Below are 20,038 nucleotides of genomic sequence, written 5' to 3'. Positions count from 1 at the left end.
TGCGTTTTTTAAATCATCGATTATATAATTGAAAATTGAGTTTGACGCATTTCAAAGCCTGACTTCCGTAACGCAATTTTCAACTAAATTCATGGCATTTGAAAAACTTATTCATGATGCCTTTGGAGAACACAGTGCTCCAAAGCTATCTATCATCATCTGTAGAAAAATAATGTAATAGCATGGTACAGTGAGAGGAAAATTTACTAAAACCCCTGACCGGCGTAACGTATGACATCCGTAACAGTATTTTCAATCAGTGATATAGGGCTCGGTTTTCCATCGATAATAATTTGGATTGTTCAGCGAAACAGAACATGAGTTTAGAAAGTAAAGGAATGTTGATATTCTTAACTGAAGCAATTAATATTTTGATACAAAGTGCATTTTTGAGAAAAATATGATGAGAGTGTGCTAAACTATCGAAAAAATATGAATCATTATGTGTGGATTTATCTGTTTTAGTTTATTTTTATTTGCAAGAGATATATCAGTTGCAGATTAAAACCAATTCACCTAAGACAATTTATCATTTGACAATATTTTTTAAATATTTGCTGCAGCGTTACGGATATCAGGGGAAAAAACAGATTTGGCATCTGTTCATTCCAGTGCTTCTTATGTATATTTTCCACGACAGATAATCTATTCTTATGTTTTAAAATCAACTAAGTGGCCATTTTTCATGTAATATTAGCATAATATGCTACTAGTATTTAAAGTTTACTGTATTGAAATATAGTGCATCAAGCTTATTGTTTTCTACAACATGTGATTTAATAAAAAAAAATATCAGGTGACCAAAATATATTTGGCTTTTCAAGGTTGTATTAATATGCATGCATGTTTATATCGAAATGGTATTATTCCCGGATCAGAATATTTGATAAATACTCTGTTAATGATTTTTTTTTTCTAAACATGATTAGTTACGGATGTCAGTTTTTTAAGAACTAATACCCGAAACTTAAACTAGTAAGAGTTTATATATACTTGCGAAAAACAGACCTTATTTAGTTGACTTATTAGTAACAATGCATATACATATGTATATATATATGCATTAATACATTATATGCGTATATACATTAATGCAAAGCAGGCAAACATGGAGGAACATAAGTGAAAATCCGAAAAAGGTGAGATGTGGATTCAGTCAACCCATATTTTAATGGGGATAAGACCCCGGTTCCTCCACATAAAAAAGGAAGTTTAGGAAGATATAACCAATAAATTTCATGACTATTTAAAACATCATAGGAGTAGATATTTGTGAAATGATAATCTCTGACATCCGTAACGAACCATCCAAGCTTTTTATCAAATATAAAAAGACAACTGATTTATATGTTTGACTTTTTACCGGTATATTTCATAATTGTGTTTGGTACATCCATCAGAGCATGCAATTTTAATACAATTAGGTATTTCACTATTTAAAACCGATATTTCATGTCAACATTTTTAAATCAATGTAATGTTGATTACATACTAATTAGAGGAAAGAAATTTGTTAAAAAGCGTGCTTATTAAGTTGAAAATGTATTTTCTACAATGAATAACCTGTTTTTGATTTTTATTCGCTAATATTTGGTTGTAAAATGTATTGGAAAAAATATTCTCCAAGAAAAAGGTCATTTGCTAACTTCCGTAACTTTGGGCCATTATCTTTAAAAATCCCTCTGACATCAATTTGTGATGTACAATTTCTCAACATCTCTATATTAATGTTCTGTTGTTTCAATATTTTAATTAAAATCATTGAACATATGAAATTGTTCCTAGTTTACATTTGAACTTGAATGAAAGATGATGCATTATTTTCTTTTTTATTGTTGAAAATAAAGATTTTCTTAAAATAAAGATATTTTTGAAAATATGTTCCCCTTAAATTTAAATTCTTCATGATTCTGTCAAATATGTCATTCGTATTCAATATGATATCAAACAAAGTGGCTAGTGAAGTTTACTGTTATTGTACAGGCCGAGGATTAGTTGCATTAATTCACTTCTGACTTCCGTAACAGGGTTTTTAATATGGTCTTCAAAATCAAATATTTCGTAAACGAAGAAATTTTGGTGAGTCAAATTTCATATTTATATCGGCGAATAGTTGTACTTTAATATTATTACAATTAAAACACGAATATCAAAAGTTCATTTTTCACTGAAAGCAATCCCATATTTGGAACCATTTCTGGAGAATGGCTGTAAAAGATAGTTTAACATTGCAGCGTTTAAACATTTGTAAGCCTAAAATACATTTTCATTGTTTCAGTAATTGTCCATCACTTTGAGCAGATTGTGGCATCGATAAGAATGATTTAAGCTGAATTTATATTATTAATTACCAATCAATTTTCTGCTTTACCATAACTAACCACTTTTAAGAAGTAACTGTTAGGTTACAATATGTTGTCCCAAAACTTTTAGAACTGTAAGTGCAAAGTCTCTTAAGGAGACACAGTTTAATGAATAATCTTTATATTTACATGCAATCTGTTACATATACAGTTCAAAGTTGAAAACCATTACTGTGCAAAATTAAGTGCAATTTTTAATACCAGCCTCAGAGTCAAGCTGATAATATTACACGTTTCCATAAAAAATATATGACAAAAAAGCTAATTCAAGTTACTCTGAATAGCTTAATGAAGCTAAATAGCTTATTCAAACTAAAGCTGTATATAGGTAACCTATTTTATAAATCAAGAGATTGTACTATACTATAGAGCTGTTAACACCGTAAAATACGTAGCCAAGTCTACTAAATTATGTTTGTACAAAAACTCATCGGAATGTGAATTTGATACAAAAGAAGTCACATCAAGTACTTACCATGAAATGTGTAAATCAAAAGCAAAATTTGACAATAATTAACAATAGCCAGGTACAGAAATCTTCTTGATCTGTTCTTTCAATTACTCTCAGCAGACGCACAAAACACAACGTCACAAAACGTTGTCTCGTTATTTCGTTCCAAATAGAATTCAGATCGCTGAAATGTCGCCCTATCGCCTCGTCGGGTTTATATTTTGCCACCTTTCCGCACAATTTCTTAAAGAAACCTCAGTATATTTTATTGATATTCTGAAATATGACATACAACATAATTATCTGTTAGTGTCTTTTTTCCCATGATGTAATAAGTGACTTACGGGTTTTCAATTCTTTTTAGATTAATTTGATACATTGAATATAACACGTTATACCAAATATATTGCATTATGGCAGATATATATGAAAGACCAGAAGACATTTAGTGAAAAAAAACCCAGTCCAAATTAGTTTTACACACATCAATAGAAAAATTAACATGTATAAACATGCGCAAATGCCGTTCTTTTTTCAAGACATTGTGCATCAATCTCTACCCAGAGTTATCGTTCCTGCTTCGCTCCACTTGTAGCTCAGCGTAATACGCCCTCTGGTGAGAGATTGAGTGTGCATATAAAGGAAAAGATAACTCCTACTTCGATAGCTCGAAATATACTTATTTACCAAAATATACTTATAAACAAAATAGTATATTTCAGTATAATGTAAAAATGTTAAAAGATATTATAAAACATTATTTTCATATCAGTATGCAAAAATGTACATTTTAAAAGTTTAACGATTTTAGCCGATGTTTATAAACTCGGGCTGCTTCGGAGCTAAAACCCGCGAAATTCTGCACGTGCCGTTAAAGACGAAGAAGATGGCAAACCAGACAGGTGGAAGTATAGGAATTGGCAACTTGAACATGCTGAAATTAAGAATTTACGTGATGGCTGAACCGCACACACGAAACGATAACATGTCCACAGTAGTGTATGATAAAACCAACGACGCCATAAAAAGCATTTTTTTCCCTCCTAAACTAAGAGAAACGTTTGAAAAGGGTGCTTTCCTTATGGTCCACGCATCAAACGTAGGAGCAGAAAGTATCAGGATATCTGAAAATTCGAGGGTAAGTTTATGAGTGTTAAATTTAACATATGAATACATGTAGGCCTATAGTTTGTATACGTTAGCACTAACTGGCAATCTGCAACATATATTTTATCAAAATTCTCCCAACCTGTTTAAAGAGAAGAATGTTGGCAAATTCAGCAGACACCATATTGAACTCGTGTTTTAATTGTCAGTGAACGAACGTCGTCTTTCTGCGTTATTTAAGTGACAGGCAACTATATTTTTAGTAAACTTTTACTTTTACTGTCTTAACAATTGTGATCATCTACCTGATCTTATAATATATATAGCTGCTATAATGTAGAACTCTCGGAGTCTACGATTTATATCTGATGGCCTACTGGAGCATGGAGAGGGCTCGTACAATTCTATAGGATCTCGGTAATTTTTTAATGCGGCTCACTTCGGTCTGTAAAGATCGATTTTATATTTGATTTTCTTCAGATAAAATGATTATTTTAAATTCAGGTTCAAAAAACTAACTGTATATATATCAAAACCAGATAAAACACATCTGCATGTGTACCAGTCGTCTTTTTCAACAGCCATGACAGTTCTCACGTGATTTTAAGGGATTTACGCTTGGGAGTTTTGATTGGCTTGATAACGTGAATATCCGTGTAAATAATAGATCCTACGGTACCTCGTTCTATTACTCATCATTTCAGGAAATAGTAAATAATAGAAAATTCATATTTACCGCGTTAATTATGTTTAAAATAGGGGAATTCCTATGTTCAGCTTAAGATCCGCTCCTAAATTCTCATTGGCTGTCCCAAAATAAAACCCGGTCAAGGTCAGTAAACATGGCGGACAAATATTCAACTTGCGTTGTTGACATACACGAAAAATAACCGATATATGGACTATACCTGATATTTTTGGATTTATTTATGCCATAGACATCAACAATGTTTAAGTTCAGGTAAGAAATGCAGATGTTATTGTCATTTATAGACGATTTCAGACGAAATTGTTGCGGGAGTGAATCACTCGGTAGCAGGACTTTTAGGCCCCAAGATGTTCAGGCATTTCATTGATAAGACGCTTAGGCCCCAAGATGTTTAGGCACCAGTCTACATTTTTCTAAGTTAATTATAATTTTATTTTTTAAATGAATAATGGTTTAGGCACCAGCATACATTTGTATAAGTTAATTATAATGTACATTTTATTATTTAAACTTCATTTATTTTAAAAATTATAAAGAAGTATAATGTGCATCTTATGCATACTTTATTAATTTTTAAATATCATATTATTTTGTTCCATCCTATTATTTTCTGTATTTGATTTTCTATTAAGAAATCAAAGAAACGGTAAAGACTTTCATTTACCTTGTGTATGACATGAATTAAATTGTTAAAACAACACCCCCACCGTATCCTGCTCCCTCTCTAGATAGGTGCTAATTAGGAGAAGATAATGAAGAGATCTTCTAGTAATACAATGAGGGTTTCACACCTCACTTTGGAAGTAAACAATGAAGAGACTGGTCTCCAAAAGAAGACAGGCCAAATACAAGTTAAGCTTCATTGGCAGAAAAATTACATTATTTTGGGAGATAGAAATATGATCACAAAAATAATATTTCACTTGTATTTGGGTAATAAGTAGGTTAATTCTTTTGGGATATATAAGGGTTCTTAAAAATATTATGTATAAATCAGTTGCCATAAATAAGCTTACTGAACAATTTTATGACATTCAAGTGTTGTATAATTCCGATAATAGAAAAAAATGCAATAATTTGTTTTCTTCTCTTGAAATATCAATAATGAAATACTTCCCCTTATATAACATTTGTTCGTTTCTTTGTGATGATAGTATGATTTGATCATGGTATTAACTGATTTAAAGCACGGACACATAACCATGCTGGATGATACTATCATTGATAGCGTGTGCATGCAAGTTTATACCATAATGTTTTTCGTGTTTAAAGTTTTTCAAGAGCTTGTATATGAAGTAAACAACGCCATGTTTGCGTAACGATTGTTAGTTTACTACAAATTAAAGTAAATTGCATTTATTGGCTCCAAAGTGCTTAAAAGCCAAGTTCTTTCAACTATCAGTTGTTATTATTATTATACCCCCGCAAACGAAGTTTAGGGGGATATATTGGTTTCACCTTGTCCGTCCGTCTGTCTGTCTGTCTGTAGACGCAACTTTGTCCCCCCTATAGAATTTTTTATTACTGCATGGAACAGTTTGAAAATTTGTACATATGTTGAACACCATCTGAAGATGTGCACCTGCATTTTTTTAAAGATCAGACAAGATTTAATGATTTTATGACAATTTTCATTTTCCTTATTCTATATATTGTACACTAATGTTGAAAAGTAAGGGAGGTAATCCTTACAGATTTTATTAATTAATTAATAGTATTAAAACACTCTAAAATATATTTATATAAAAACATCCAGATTGAGGTTTTTTTGTCTTTATGTCTTAATTAATAAAAAAAATTATTTTTTATAAGTATTCCATCAACTGACATTGCAAAGTTTTTGTTTGTCAATGATAAATTCTTGGGAGCTAATGAGAACATCAAAGACAAGTGTGACTGAATTCATTTGTCCCAAGGGAGCCATTATCTGAGCCATGGTTCAGATGGAGCATGTGTTTAGGGGAAATTGATAATCTGTAAAATGGGTGATGGTTTTGGGACTTTTTAAAAAACTGTTTCATGTAAACCAAAAGTTTCTATTATTATAAGGAAATAAATATCATTATTAATAAAGAAGTTAAACTATTTTAAGAAGTTGTTTAAATTTATTAGTCAAGTAAATTGATGAAGTGACCCTATTGAGCATTAATTTAAATGAAATTCAAAATTACAGATATGATTGTAGTGTTTTGGCAATTTTAAAATTGTTTGTAATATTAAATTATTTTTTTTTTTTACATATTTTTACATAGTATGGTAATTATGGTAATGTTTTGGGAGTTTATTAAATTTAACAAGCTCATTAAAGAAAATCATAGTCCTATGGGATCAATTTTCTGATATGGAGTTCCATTGTGCCATAAGGGAAAGTGAGGAAAATTTGAAACAACTAATTGCATCTGTCAAGACTGTTATTAGAAAGATATTGAAAGTTTTATCAACAAAAGAGCATTGCTAGGCTACTGGTATTTCCATTTACTGCAAAGGGAGGGGTTATTGTCATTTTGTTGGTATTTCTAATCTTTAAATCAATTAAAATTAAAAAAAAAAATATCATCAGATACATAAATTTGTAAATGTATTACTGTTATAGATATGTATTTACCGTGAAATTCTGACAATTTTGATTTTAATTTTTCTTTGTTAACTAATTTTTTTTTTACAATTCTAGAATTTTTTTTTTTGTATGTGTTCCAAACCTTTATTATTCAATTTGATTATTTGTCTTATTTGAAATTAGCCTTGCGGGGGTATAAGTCCCATTAGGACAGTTCTAGTAAACAACAGGTGCCTAAACATGTTGGGGCCTAAACATCTTACCTGGGGCCTAACCGTCATGGGGCCTAAACGTCTGCAATTCGGGCTACATTATTGCAGCTACAATTTATATAACACCACTCTAATGTTCTCTTTCACTAAAAATAGCTGTGACTAAACTTTTTCTGTTATGCAGAATGAACGGGTTAAGAATGGCTAAGCATGATTTCAAATAGTCTATTTAAACACACACACACACCCCACCCCCAACCACCCAGAATCAGGGACATGTATAATAACTATATATCTCTGTAGTTCTAGCAGGGATGTGTACAACGTCTAAATTTAACAAAATAACAATTATGTTGTTGATTTAAAATGTACACTTTCACTTTAGATTTCAGGAAATCATTAATTATTGTCAAGTTTGAACTTAAGAACATAAGATTCCTAATTAAATATTGGTGTTAAACAATAACATAAATTATATTTTAGGATATAATGCATAGGATTTTGGGAATCTGAGAAAATTGTCTTCTTTACATCCATAAATGTGGGAATAAAACTGAATGTATCGGTATGTCCACAAACTCCTCTACCTAAATTGTGAAATTCATAGCCCCTAAGCCAGAGGTTCAAGCCTTAGGGGCAGGGGGAGTAATATGTCCATATTGTGATAATGCACGATATATATCTCATCTGTAATGTTTAAGTATCTGCTTTTCTTCTCCCACACACTTGTAAGGAAAACTGAATTCTTAATTTTATCGACCAGGACACCCTCCACCAAAATTATAAATTAAATGTCCCCTAATGTAGGGTCTGACTTAAGTCAGGCCAAAATAGTCATGGTGTTAATACATTTAATGCTTTAAAAATGATCTTCAATACTTCTATTAAAAATAAATAAAAACTGACTGCAGTGTTAATTGCCAAGGTTACTCAGACCATCTGATAAATCCGATAAAAATTTTATGAGGTCTGATTAAATACAATTGGACCAACTATCCGGAAAGGTTTAATGAGTTCTATTTTTCAAATTTGGCGAAAAACTTACTACATGCACATATTTAGAAAAAATATTTAGATGTCATCTTTCGGAAAGCTACACTTTCAAAGTTACTTTGAAATGCAAAATTAACAAGCAAGTATTGATTTTCAATGCAGGTATTTCAAATAGCCTCCTTTGAACTTGATGATGGTGGCAAAGTACACAATTATTTAAACCCACCAGAAAAAACAGTGGAAGAAACCCTCCAAACCCCTGTGAAAACTCACATTTCTGTGAAAGGAATCTTACGAAAGGTAAGTACTTTCATAATGAGTTGGCAACTTCCGGCTTTCATACAAAACAATTAACTTGTTGCACTTGGTTATAGTAACCCACCCCACCTTCACAAAACAAACCTCAGCAGAAATAATTCAATTGTTGTCTAGCTCTATCTATTCACTCATATTAATGTCAATCAAACAAACAAAAACAGGTTTCTGGTTTGCTTTCAATGAAGATGAAACAAATTATGGTTCATAGGGCTTTTCTCTCTCGATTGATCTTGATCTCCCGATCATTTCTTCAATAGATTCAATACTACTCAATGCTATTAATTTGGATAAATTAAAATAAAGTTTAAATATTAAAAGATTTCAAAGTAACATTAACCCCTTCTACATTAAATTTTTTATTCAAGAAAATACATTCTGACAATCTTTTTTGTTTCTCATTATTTTTACTTTGAGGTCCATTTATACTCTATGATGTTTCATATGTAAACATAAAATTTGCAATATGATGAATAGAATTATTAATAGCAGTACTATGAAATTATATGAAAAATGGATGAAATCACAGAGAATCGGAGTTCATTCCAGTTTTACCAATATTCTCAATTTCGTATTCTACAATACCCTTTGTTCTCTGATAATGGCTACATGTTTCCTTTTTTTCACTAAAAGAGTTCGGATCTCATTGAGTCGCCAAACAGCAGAAGAAAAGAACTAATACTGGAATCTATGGAAGGAACATCGAAAATTGTATGCAAACTGTGGGGCAATTGTGCTCTGTTTGATGTTCCTCCTCAAGACTCGATAATAACACTCACAGGCATGGATGTCACTTCATGGAGAGGAGAAATCTCCTTGAATTCTTCAGTACTTACAGAGTTGAAGGTATAACTTCGATTGCAGATATTCTAATGTTTTAATTACTTTAGGAAAAGAATAAAATTCAATACCAGAAATCAAAAAAAATAATAATAAAGGGAGGGCATAAATGCTGCTATTTATTGATATTCTAAATACAGAGTAGATTCATATTACAGTCATGACCATGGACTAATACTGCGGCCCAGGAGGGGGTCAAAGTTATCATATATAGCTAGGTGTGTGTGTGTGTGGAGAGAGAGGGAGGATAAAATGTTTGAAAGTCTTTTGAAGAACTTCATTGCCACAATATGTCAGTTAACAGCACTAGCATGTAGATAGATTCTAGATTGTTCTAAATTTAACATGCAGACCAATTCCCTGCCTCCAGGACATGTTTAAAGTTTAATATTAGAAAGTTTTAAAATCTTCACAAATGCTTTAATGCTGTAACTTGTGATATCATTTGATAGAAAAAAAATCTTAACTGTTCAAATTATTCTCGTATCCCCTCTAACACTTCTCTCCATGGCTGGAAGGGGTTCAAATTTTAACACCTGAATAAATTGACTAAACATCTCTACAAGAACCATAATGCATCAGTTTGTGGTAGCTAATCATCCCTCCCAGATTCAAACATTGACCACAGGTGGGATGCAAAATTCTAAATAGTTTACAGGAAAATCTTTAAACAAATTTTAATTTATCATAGCACCTTCTACCACATGTCTTAAACTCCATTAAGGTCAAAATTTGTTATGAAAAATGAAGAATTAATTAATGTTACAAAACTGTTTCTCAGTTTACTTAGGTGAGTGATTTAAGCCATATAACTCTTTTTATTCTATTTTAAAAATAATTAAATATTTATGTTCTTTGCAGGAAACAGATGAAGATGGGACATTTGAGGGAGAAATTGAGGCAGTTAACTTTTCTGAGTATGTACTTTTTCTTCAATTTAATGAGCAGTATTACTTTGAATTTAAACATTTGATCAAATCAATCTTTTGAAAATTTCAAATCATTCAAAGAGACATATATATATTCAGGACATACTAAATATTATTTTTAGGCCTAAGAAAAAAAATGGTTTGTTTCCGGTTTCATGCTGAAAAAAAGTAGGGTCAGTCGGTCGGATTTTTTTTTAATTTTTTCAAATATTTTTTTTTCCTTTAATATTGCAGTATCCATACATGCCGGTTAGATACTGACACTGCTGAATAGTATAAAATAAGAAATACTTTTAAAATCATTTCTGACTATTAAGCTTTCATGTTAAATACTGAAATCTGATTGGTTTAGATGCAGTTGGTAATCCGTTCTATTACCCTCAGCATTTGCAATGCACTTGGCAACGGGTAACACAACCAATGGTTACATGCGCATATATTATGCGCGTACAGTTTGCTGTAGAATTCACTTTATTCTTATATAAAAGCATTAAAATTTTCTTTAAAATTAAGACATTCAGTATAATAAAATAAATAGTGCCTGTTTGGGAGGGTAACTGTTGAAATTGACACCCCTCGAAAACTATTTTCAACCTCCGCTTCACGTCGTTTGACAATGGTTATCTCGGGGTTTCAATTTCAACAGTTACTCTCCCAAACAGGCACTATTTATATAATAGCTTGTACTTAATTTTTTACCCCTGTGAGCATTTCTGATCCCCTTTTGTCTGGAGTTTGTCTGTTCATCTATAAAGGTTTTACATTTTTACAAATCACTGGGCCAAACTTGGCATAAAGAATCCTTTGATGAGAGTGCTCTTAAGTCATTTTCAATGTACAACCAAACACATCAACAAAACAGTCAGTAGTGCACTGACCTTGACTCAAATTTTCTCCAGCAATTTCATAGATACCTTGAAAGTTTTACTGCTAATGTAAACTACTTTAGATAGTGTAGCACACAAAAAATCTGTGAAAAATATTAACAAATGCAGTTCAATTAGTTTTTCACAGGAATATATATTGATAGAAAATCTTTAAAGGTCTTCTTCTCAAAAATTTAACTTAGGACCAGAAAAACTATTTGTTTGAAATCACCCTCAGGTAATGTAGATTCAAGTTTGTTCAAAGCATGATCCTTGGGGTATGTTAGGGCCACAATGGGGGGGGGGGGGGGGGTGGTCATACATCGGAAAACAAACAGAAAAATCTTTTAAAATCTTCTTGAAAACAGTTCAGTGAAAAAAAGCTGACACTTGTATGAAAGCACAGATTGTGCAGATTGAAGGTTCACAATGACTCCCTAAACAAAACTGGTGCAACAAAAAGGGCAAGGGGGGGATTTTAAAATGCAAATAAAGAAAATCTAAAACAACGAAAGGATTTTGATAAAATGTGAATAAATTTTAACTTTTTCTTGTAGATGTACTGTACTTAATTGTCAAGATAATTTGAATATGATACTGTTGTAAATAATGTCTAATAAAATATTACTTTACAGAAACTACAGTTACGTTATTGTGAACAGCAGAACATTCAAAATGCCCACAAAAACGGCCATTCAAATATTTGGAGGAAAGAAGTTTAAGGACAGCATAACAATTAAGGGAATGTCGAAAGGGACTACAATCACTCATGTGTAAGTATTGAAAATGGCATTTACTGTGGAATCATCATTGTTCGCAGAGAACCAATCTTCGTTGCTTTCGAGGGTAACTCTTGCTTACAAATTTATTTCCTCATAAATGATTATCATGTATATATGAGCATTTTTTATATTTATTAAAATTATACTTATTACAACAAAATTGCACTCCAACAAACCATGAAAGTTTTTCCTACATCTGAACATTGACTCCACAAATAAAAATGATTTCACAGTGTACAGGTAACTTTCAAAACGATGAAGTTGATGGGACATTATACCATACTGAGACCTTTAAGAAGCTTTTGACTTGATGTAACACTCAATAGTTGCAAGTTCTTGCATCTCTTTAAATAAAATACACAGGCAATGTATTTCTCTGAATTACAAATTAAGCAAATATATTCAAGGATAGACAGTAACGGTTGCCCAATTTCCTTAGGCAAGTGAAACTTTAAACTTGTCTGATCAGGCAAGCGAAAATTTTAATGAAAATAATTAATGGAAATAATTTAAAAACATAACATTAAACTTTCACTACACAACTTTGCACAAGGAAACTCAGAAAGGCCCCAGTGTTGATTATAGAAAAGTCATTCACTACAAACACTTAATCAATTATCAAATTTAATTCTATGTGCCCTGCTAGTTCTAATAAATTATACCCTCATCTCATAATTATGTTACATTCTTTTGATAAAACTGTATTTCATGATGGAGGTTATCTTATTTGCTTATCCACAGAATTTATTAGATAGAATATATTCGTCTTAAGACTTATCTTGATCATTAAAAATATCGGTAGCAATGACTGCACTTTGAATGGCTTTGTTACCATCTTTTCCTTTAATAATTTGTTAGTGGAGAAGCATCCATCAAAAAATTAAACAAGACATGTTATTAAGAGTAAATGAAATTTAATGAATTAATATGCCAAAAAACCTGGTGCATCAATGTTTTATCCAGCAACTGAGCTTACAAAAGTTCATATTTGGTCATATTTGTGAGTTACTCAAATAAAATTACCGGTAATGAAAGTGATATTGTCTTCTTACTGCATTGCTATTTTCAGGCTACCACTTTTTTACATTGGGGCGAGTGAGAATTTCAGTTTACTTGCCCAAAGGGCAATTTAAAGTAGATCCAGTGTTCTGTGACGTCACACATTTTTGTAAAACTTTGAATTCTATAAAAATTGTGCAAGATAGTTTTATTTATTTTATGTGAATATAATCACATGGATGTAATTAGAATTATTGGTAGGTTAAAGATATTTTCGCACTTAATTTTATACTAAATTTCCAAATTTTTATATATTTTATTTATGCAAAGGGGAAATAACTCTTTTTCTGACTTTTCTCTCAGTTGTATGTCTAAATGCTATAGTTTTTCTTATTCCAACGATTAATTTTAAAATATTTTTGTAATTTCAATTTTTTGATAAAGTTGACATTAAAATTAAACAAGAAAAACAAATTTCTGCCTACAAGATTTTACCTTTAACAGAAAAAAAATACATATTTCTAATGCTAAAATATACTTTATGTTTATCTGGTATCTCAAAAAGTGTGATGACATGTATATTTTTTCTAACAATTGATGACATTTAAGTCTATTAAGTCGAAATCAGTTCAGTTTTTCAACTTTCCTCAGAGAATTTTACGAGTATGGAGCTACCTTAAGTGCATTAAAAAGTTCATGTCTATCCCTGAAATTTCATCCTTGATAATAAAATTCTTTTAAACAGGAGACTTAACATCTGGGTACTTTAATAAAGCATTAATTTATATTTTATTGACAACTTGGAGTGTTTGTTATATACTTTTGGAGCTTAATTAGATAGCAAGAAATACCTAAGACTATACCTTGTTGCAGGGTTAGACACTGACGAAAACCTCCTAGCCTTAGACAATTGAAACTTAGGGCTTGCTAATAAACAAATCATAAAGCTTGTCGTGCAGGTCTACTGAAGTTTTAAATACCATCCTATCACTCAAAGCAATGTGTAAACATTTTAAAAAATATGTATACAAATTCAAAATATTCACTACCAAGATTTTGAATTGTCAGTCTGAAATAACTCTGTCTCTCAGCTTTCATTATTATGGGTTCTGTTTAGAATCTCTTTATTTCTGTAACAATAGATGGATTCGCTTGATATAAATCTTTGCACTGATACTTTTTTTTTAAAATAAAAAATTTGAGAAATTTATTTAAGGAACACACAAGGAAAAATTCTTCAATTATTATGAGGTTATTATTTTGGTCAGGTATGATCATATCCAATAAAGCCCAAAGGGCTTAATGCTAGATTTGATCATGCCCTACCAAAATTATCACTTCATAATACCAATGCAAAGACTGATTCCTTATTACTTATAATTTCATAATTTTCAGCGGTTGTACGATTAAAATTAAAATAATAACTATCCAAACCCCGCTTGTGCCCCAACAAGTATGTCATTTGAATTTATTGGACTGTATATTACAAAATCAATTAGTAGTGTTATCACAGACAAAGACACTGAAAATGTAAATATATAGGTCTAATGCTACTTGCCTTTTTAAAATTCTTTCATTATTATTAAAATAAGATTTATTTAGGGAAAAAAATTTATTTTATTATTTAGTGACAATTTTACAACAAAAATAAAGCCAGAATGCAAGATTTGGCATGCTTTTAACCCCCCCCCCCCCCAAAAAAAAAAAAAAAAATTCTGGGGGATGGCCCCCTGTACACCACCCCCACCCCCAAGCAAAACTTTCGATCAAAAACGTCTCAAATTATCATTCCATGTAACAAATGTATTTTCCACCACTATACTATTTAGCCTTATTGGTCCAATCATATATTCAATATACTAGGTATCTTGACGTTCAAATTTTTATCTCAAGAACTTTTATAAAGGTTTCAGATATAGACTTTCCTCTTCGTTATCAATTGGTAACCAGAGGTAGAATTGTAACAATTATATAAACCCATTCATGTTCACTATTATTTTTTTTTCAGGGAAGTGTGCAATCCAGCAAAGAAACAAAAAAAAGATTGAAAATTGTGAAGATTTCAGAGAGTACCGGTAAACGCATTCAACTTTTGCTAATAAATGCAAAACTTTGTGCATGGAGGAAATATGTAAAGACTATATAAATACATATTATGCATAAAGTTGAAGAAAGTGCGTCTTGCATGCAAGTACATGTATATTTGAGGCGGTATTGAATTTTTTTACCTTCCATTTTTTGTCATTTTTTATATTACTAAACATGATGGACATCCGTGTTTTAATCAGTTCATAGTACTTATGCATAAAGTTAATGAAGAAAGTGTGTCTCGCATGCAGTTACATGTATATTTCAGGCGGTATTGAATTTTTTTACCTTCCATTTTTTATTTGTAAAATATTACTAAACATGATGGACAGCCATGTTTTAATCAGTTCAGAGATAACACCACAAATAAGATCCTTTCTTTTTAATCAACATATATTGTTAGTATCTCTTTCATATCTTCTTTATAAGAATCTTAAATTGTGTCTATTTTTTGACAACCTGTGGTCATATATTTTGAAATTGCTTTTGACACCAATATATATTACACACTAATGTATACTAAATCTGTTGCAAATTTTATAAACGTGATATAACATAAGTAGATAACTTTGAATATTGTGTTTATTTTTTGAATGCAGTGATCATATATTGAAATTGCATTGTAACAGAAAAAATGCACACTTGTTTATTAAAGCTGCTGCACAATGTAAAAACGTAATATGGCATATGTGGGTAACTTAATAACTTTGTTCTAGTCATCTACCTGTAAATCTTGTGTTTAATTTTTAGTAACCAGTGCTCATGATTTTCAACTTGCCCTGTAATAGCAATATTACACACTTGTGTACTAAAGCTTAATAGTTTATGCACATTTTTCAAATTTAAAATAATAAATGTGTGAATACCTTTTCCTCCCTAAAAATCTTGTTTATTTTTTGGACAACAAGTACCCGGTATTCATATATTTTGAAAGTGTTCTGTAACAGGAATAATAAACACTTGTTTATTAAAGCTTCTGCACAATTTTGTAACGTGATATAACATGCATTCAGTCTATAACTTTTTATTTCTGTTTTTATATAAAGTATACTTTAGGTTCTGCATGTGTTAAGGTATTTCTCTATTTTTGAACTAAAACTATTCATGGATTTAGAATGATTTTTCACTCAAATTAAACAAATGTATCTTTAATTTTTGTTGTCTTGATAGATTGGTAACCAAATGATATTTATACATACTGGTACTGTACCAGTTATCGGCCAAGACCAGTTATCGGCTAAACTGAGGGTTCGGGTCTATAGCACACGAATATCCGAGATTTTTTAATTCAGTCATCAGTTTCTAATAAAGATAAGTAAGTTTGCTTGAAAACTTTCTTCAATATGTTTTAAACATGAGCTTTAACGATCATTGTTTACCGCTGATTTACATCTTTGCACTTTCAGCTGTGGGGAAACTGACGTAATAAGTTAAAAATAGATTATGACCTCTTTGTGATACGTAATTATATCCCTTCTTTGATTTGACATATAATATCAATACATATAACATTTATAAAGAAAAGGAACTCACTAAATTCCAAGAGATTCATGGCGCAGTTGAACGCCTGATTGTATAATCATGCATTGATTAGCGTACGATTGTGTGTATTACCGTATGATGATAAAAGAATATTTTTTTGAATTTAATTTATGTATAATAACCCCTACGACCTATAGGCTGACCCTGCAAGGGACATACCGGGAATTCAATCAACACTTTGCAGAATATAAAATCAACATGTACTAGGATTTTACTATGTTATTATCACGAAGCCGATAACTGGTACAGTAAATCATAAAACCTAGGCAAATTCGGGGCTTGCTAAAAAGCACAGAAACAATATGTTTTGGGTTCTAAATGATGGTATAATCTAACCGATGGATAGATAAGGAGTTCACAATTTAAAGTAAGAAAAGTTTTATTCCAATATATCAAGAAATAAGGAAACACGAAAGGAAAACGTAAAATTATAGCCGATAACTGGTACAGTGCCAGTTGGGTAATTTAACCATGCATCGGACACATACCTTGGATCGGACAACTTTATTTATAAATATACAAATAAATGTGCATGCTTTCATGTGTTGTTTCGTATATTCCTGAATTAGAACAAATGAACTTTATCAGTATTAAGAATTTGGCAGTCACATTGTCAAAGAAATAGCAAACGAGACATCTTAAAATGACATCAAATACGCCATTATTGAAAGTTTAGTTACGAAGATTTTACACTAAAGCATTATTTGAATGTTGTGCGTTTGATTGTGAATTAGTGAAAGTGCACTCTCTGCGTAAAATAATTAGTAGTAAGTTTTGAAACAAAATTTGAGTAAAATAAGTCCAAGAAATTTCAACAATTAATGTCAAGGTCATTATTGCACCATATGTACATTTCACCATGGATCGGACAAAAGTTAACCATGCATCGGACAGTTTTCCCTGCATGATTTCTTCTAATAATATGGAAGTTATGTGCCCATTCCTTGTGATATACTTTAAATGTGAAGTAAAATAAAAATTATAATTGATACAAACATTTTCCTCAAACCTCTTAAAAATCGAGTTTTACGGACACTCCCTTTTCAGTCCAAAGTTCCTGTAGGAGCTGGCACGATAAAGAACCCCTTATGATAAATATTCCTTTAAACAGAAGCACTATTCTAAATTCCTATATGTAGATTTGTGGATTTACATTAAGAGAAATATGAATAGCAATTGAATTAATTAGTTTTTCCAAACCTTTGTATTTTTACATTAAAACCAAAAAATGTTGTTATTTTTAATCTCTACTGTACTGCTATAGCTGTCCGATGCTTGGTAAATATTGTCCGATCCATGGTGAAATAGTTCAACACTTCATTAATTTGCTTTATTTTCTACATTTTTAACAATTTCACAATTTTTTCTCCAATAATTTTTATTTATATTTGGACGACATTTGCAGCGTGAACAAAGGGGAAAATCCAAAGGTGTCCGATGCATGGTGAAATCGCCCTATGTATGAAACATTAAGAAATAACCTCACAGTTGATATACTTTGGTATTAAAATATAACATTGTTATTAGATTTTGCTTCCGATTGTCACAGGAAGCAATCAGAAAAATTACAGTGTCCGGTGTTATGCTTTCAACTGTCACTTAATTGGTTTTTTAACTCAGTTTTGTTCTTTTAATGTACTAAGGAACTTCAAACTTGAAATGCAGACTGAAAAAATGAAGTAGCCAATATTAATAAAAAGGTATCACTGTTAGTCGTCACTGAACTATTCTTTTTTATTGGTATATCATATGTTTCTATTTCACATTGATGGATGATATTATTTTTTCCCCAGTTTTTGTCCACCAGATTTCTAAGAGATGGCTCGATAGATTTACTTGAAGTTTTTTAGGACTGATAGAGAATAATCATATCTCGAGATGTTTTTTTCATTTTTTGAAAATTCATTTCCTGTCGTCCGTTTCCTGTCCCGCGACAAAAAGCTTGTCACATCGAGATCTCAGAAACGATAAAGATTGAACATCCAAACTTTGAGGGATGATAGAGCTATAGTTGTAGATGTGTTTAAACATTTTTGTTTTGTTTGGCATAACTTCCGGTCGTCACCGGAAGCTCTTCAAATTTTTCTGTTTTTACGTATTTAATTTACTTTCCGTAGAATAAAGATATTATATAGATCCTTACATATGTCATCCATGCAATGTTAAATAAACAAAAAAATTCTACTTCCGCTGAGATATCTCGATTATCTCAGGAAGCTAGCTTTTTTAAAACATTTTTTGTACCCGCAAGATCTCAGAAACTGTAAGTGATCAAGACACGAAACTTTCACTGGTTAAAGACATTTGAATGAAGATATGTTTTAATAGTTTCATTTTGCCTTCCGTCACTTCAGGTCCACACCTGAAGAGTTCAAATAAATCAAGCTGTTTATCCGTTTAACTATTTTATGCGATAGTTTTAGCTACTTTGATAAATAATAATGTTATATAGGCAAGTAAATAAGAAGTAACAAATCTATATGTCATTGAGCACTTCCGTTTGTCAGTTTCCCGTCCCGAGACAAAAAAAAACCTAATTTCGACGATATCTCAAAAACGGTAATGGTTTGAACAACCAAACTTTGTGGGATGATGTACATGTGTGAACACTATTTTGTTTCGTCCGGTGTAACTTCCGGTCGTCACAGGAAGTACACCCAATTTTGATTTTTTAAAAATATTTTGGTTATTTTTGGTTATTTAGCATTGAAGTAAAATTTTAGCTATAAAATAACAAAAGGTCATCTATGCATGGTAATAAAACATAAAAAGTTCTACTTCCGGTGAGACATCTCAAATATCACAGGACGCCTTCTTTTTAAAAACAAAGTACCCGCAGGATGTCAGAAACTGTGGGAGATCAAGACCCAAAACTTTTATGGATAATCAACTTTTGTTTCATTTGGTCGTTCGTCACTTCCGGTTCTCACTCGAAGCGTTCAAGCAATAGCATTTTTTTTAACTTTAGAATTTTTTAAACATTTTACTCAGTGTGATGAACAGTTACGAATCGTAGGTAAATGTACTAAAATATGTATTTTCAATTTCTTAATCACTTCCGTTCGTTCGTTTCCGGTCCCATGACAAAAACCTTTTCTTTAAAAGAGATATTATAACAAACAAAATTTTGAACATCCAAACTTTCAGAAAAGATAGAGCAATATATAAAGATATGTTTACTATGATCTGTACGATCCGGCATAACTTCCGGTCGTCACAAAAAGTACTCAAAAATTGACATTTTGTCTTTGTTTTTATTTCTAGAAAATTCTTTTACAGTATACA

General features: G+C 31.1%; 2 protein-coding genes and 1 long non-coding RNA gene across 3 annotated transcripts in view; 2 read left to right on the top strand and 1 right to left on the bottom strand.

The window, feature by feature from the left end:
• LOC136273951 (uncharacterized) overlaps nucleotides 1-3,245 on the bottom strand; it is a 30,490-nt gene extending 27,245 nt beyond the window's left edge. The window contains exon 1 of the long non-coding RNA XR_010712190.1: nucleotides 2,839-3,245. This is a non-coding gene — a long non-coding RNA (uncharacterized lncRNA). The remainder of the gene's footprint in view (nucleotides 1-2,838) is intronic.
• The window catches only part of LOC105346730 (neurogenic locus notch homolog protein 1-like), a 355,622-nt gene that overhangs the window by 209,508 nt on the left and 126,076 nt on the right, over nucleotides 1-20,038 (top strand). The gene's annotated exons all lie outside the window — the stretch shown is intronic.
• LOC105340359 (uncharacterized) lies at nucleotides 3,593-16,611 on the top strand. Its single transcript, XM_011446375.4, has 6 exons — nucleotides 3,593-3,952; nucleotides 8,555-8,692; nucleotides 9,341-9,553; nucleotides 10,409-10,464; nucleotides 11,978-12,115; nucleotides 15,132-16,611. The coding sequence occupies exons 1-6, from the start codon at nucleotides 3,629-3,631 to the stop codon at nucleotides 15,169-15,171; spliced, it is 909 nt and encodes a 302-aa protein (XP_011444677.2). The 5' UTR covers nucleotides 3,593-3,628; the 3' UTR covers nucleotides 15,172-16,611.

Source organism: Magallana gigas, chromosome 1 (assembly GCF_963853765.1).
Source record: "Magallana gigas chromosome 1, xbMagGiga1.1, whole genome shotgun sequence".
Taxonomy (NCBI): Eukaryota; Metazoa; Mollusca; class Bivalvia; order Ostreida; family Ostreidae; genus Magallana; species Magallana gigas.
Note: the sequence above shows the minus strand (reverse complement) of the source record. Positions and strands in the feature narration are given on the sequence as shown.

Bases quoted from the DNA above. Each gene is read 5' to 3' on its own strand.
- LOC105340359 (XM_011446375.4), top strand. From the start codon at position 3,629: ATGTTTATAAACTCGGGCTGCTTCGGAGCTAAAACCCGCGAAATTCTG. The intron at 3,953-8,554 runs GTAAGTTTATGA...TTTTCAATGCAG, and splicing joins GGATATCTGAAAATTCGAGG to GTATTTCAAATAGCCTCCTT. The intron at 9,554-10,408 runs GTATAACTTCGA...TGTTCTTTGCAG, and splicing joins CAGTACTTACAGAGTTGAAG to GAAACAGATGAAGATGGGAC.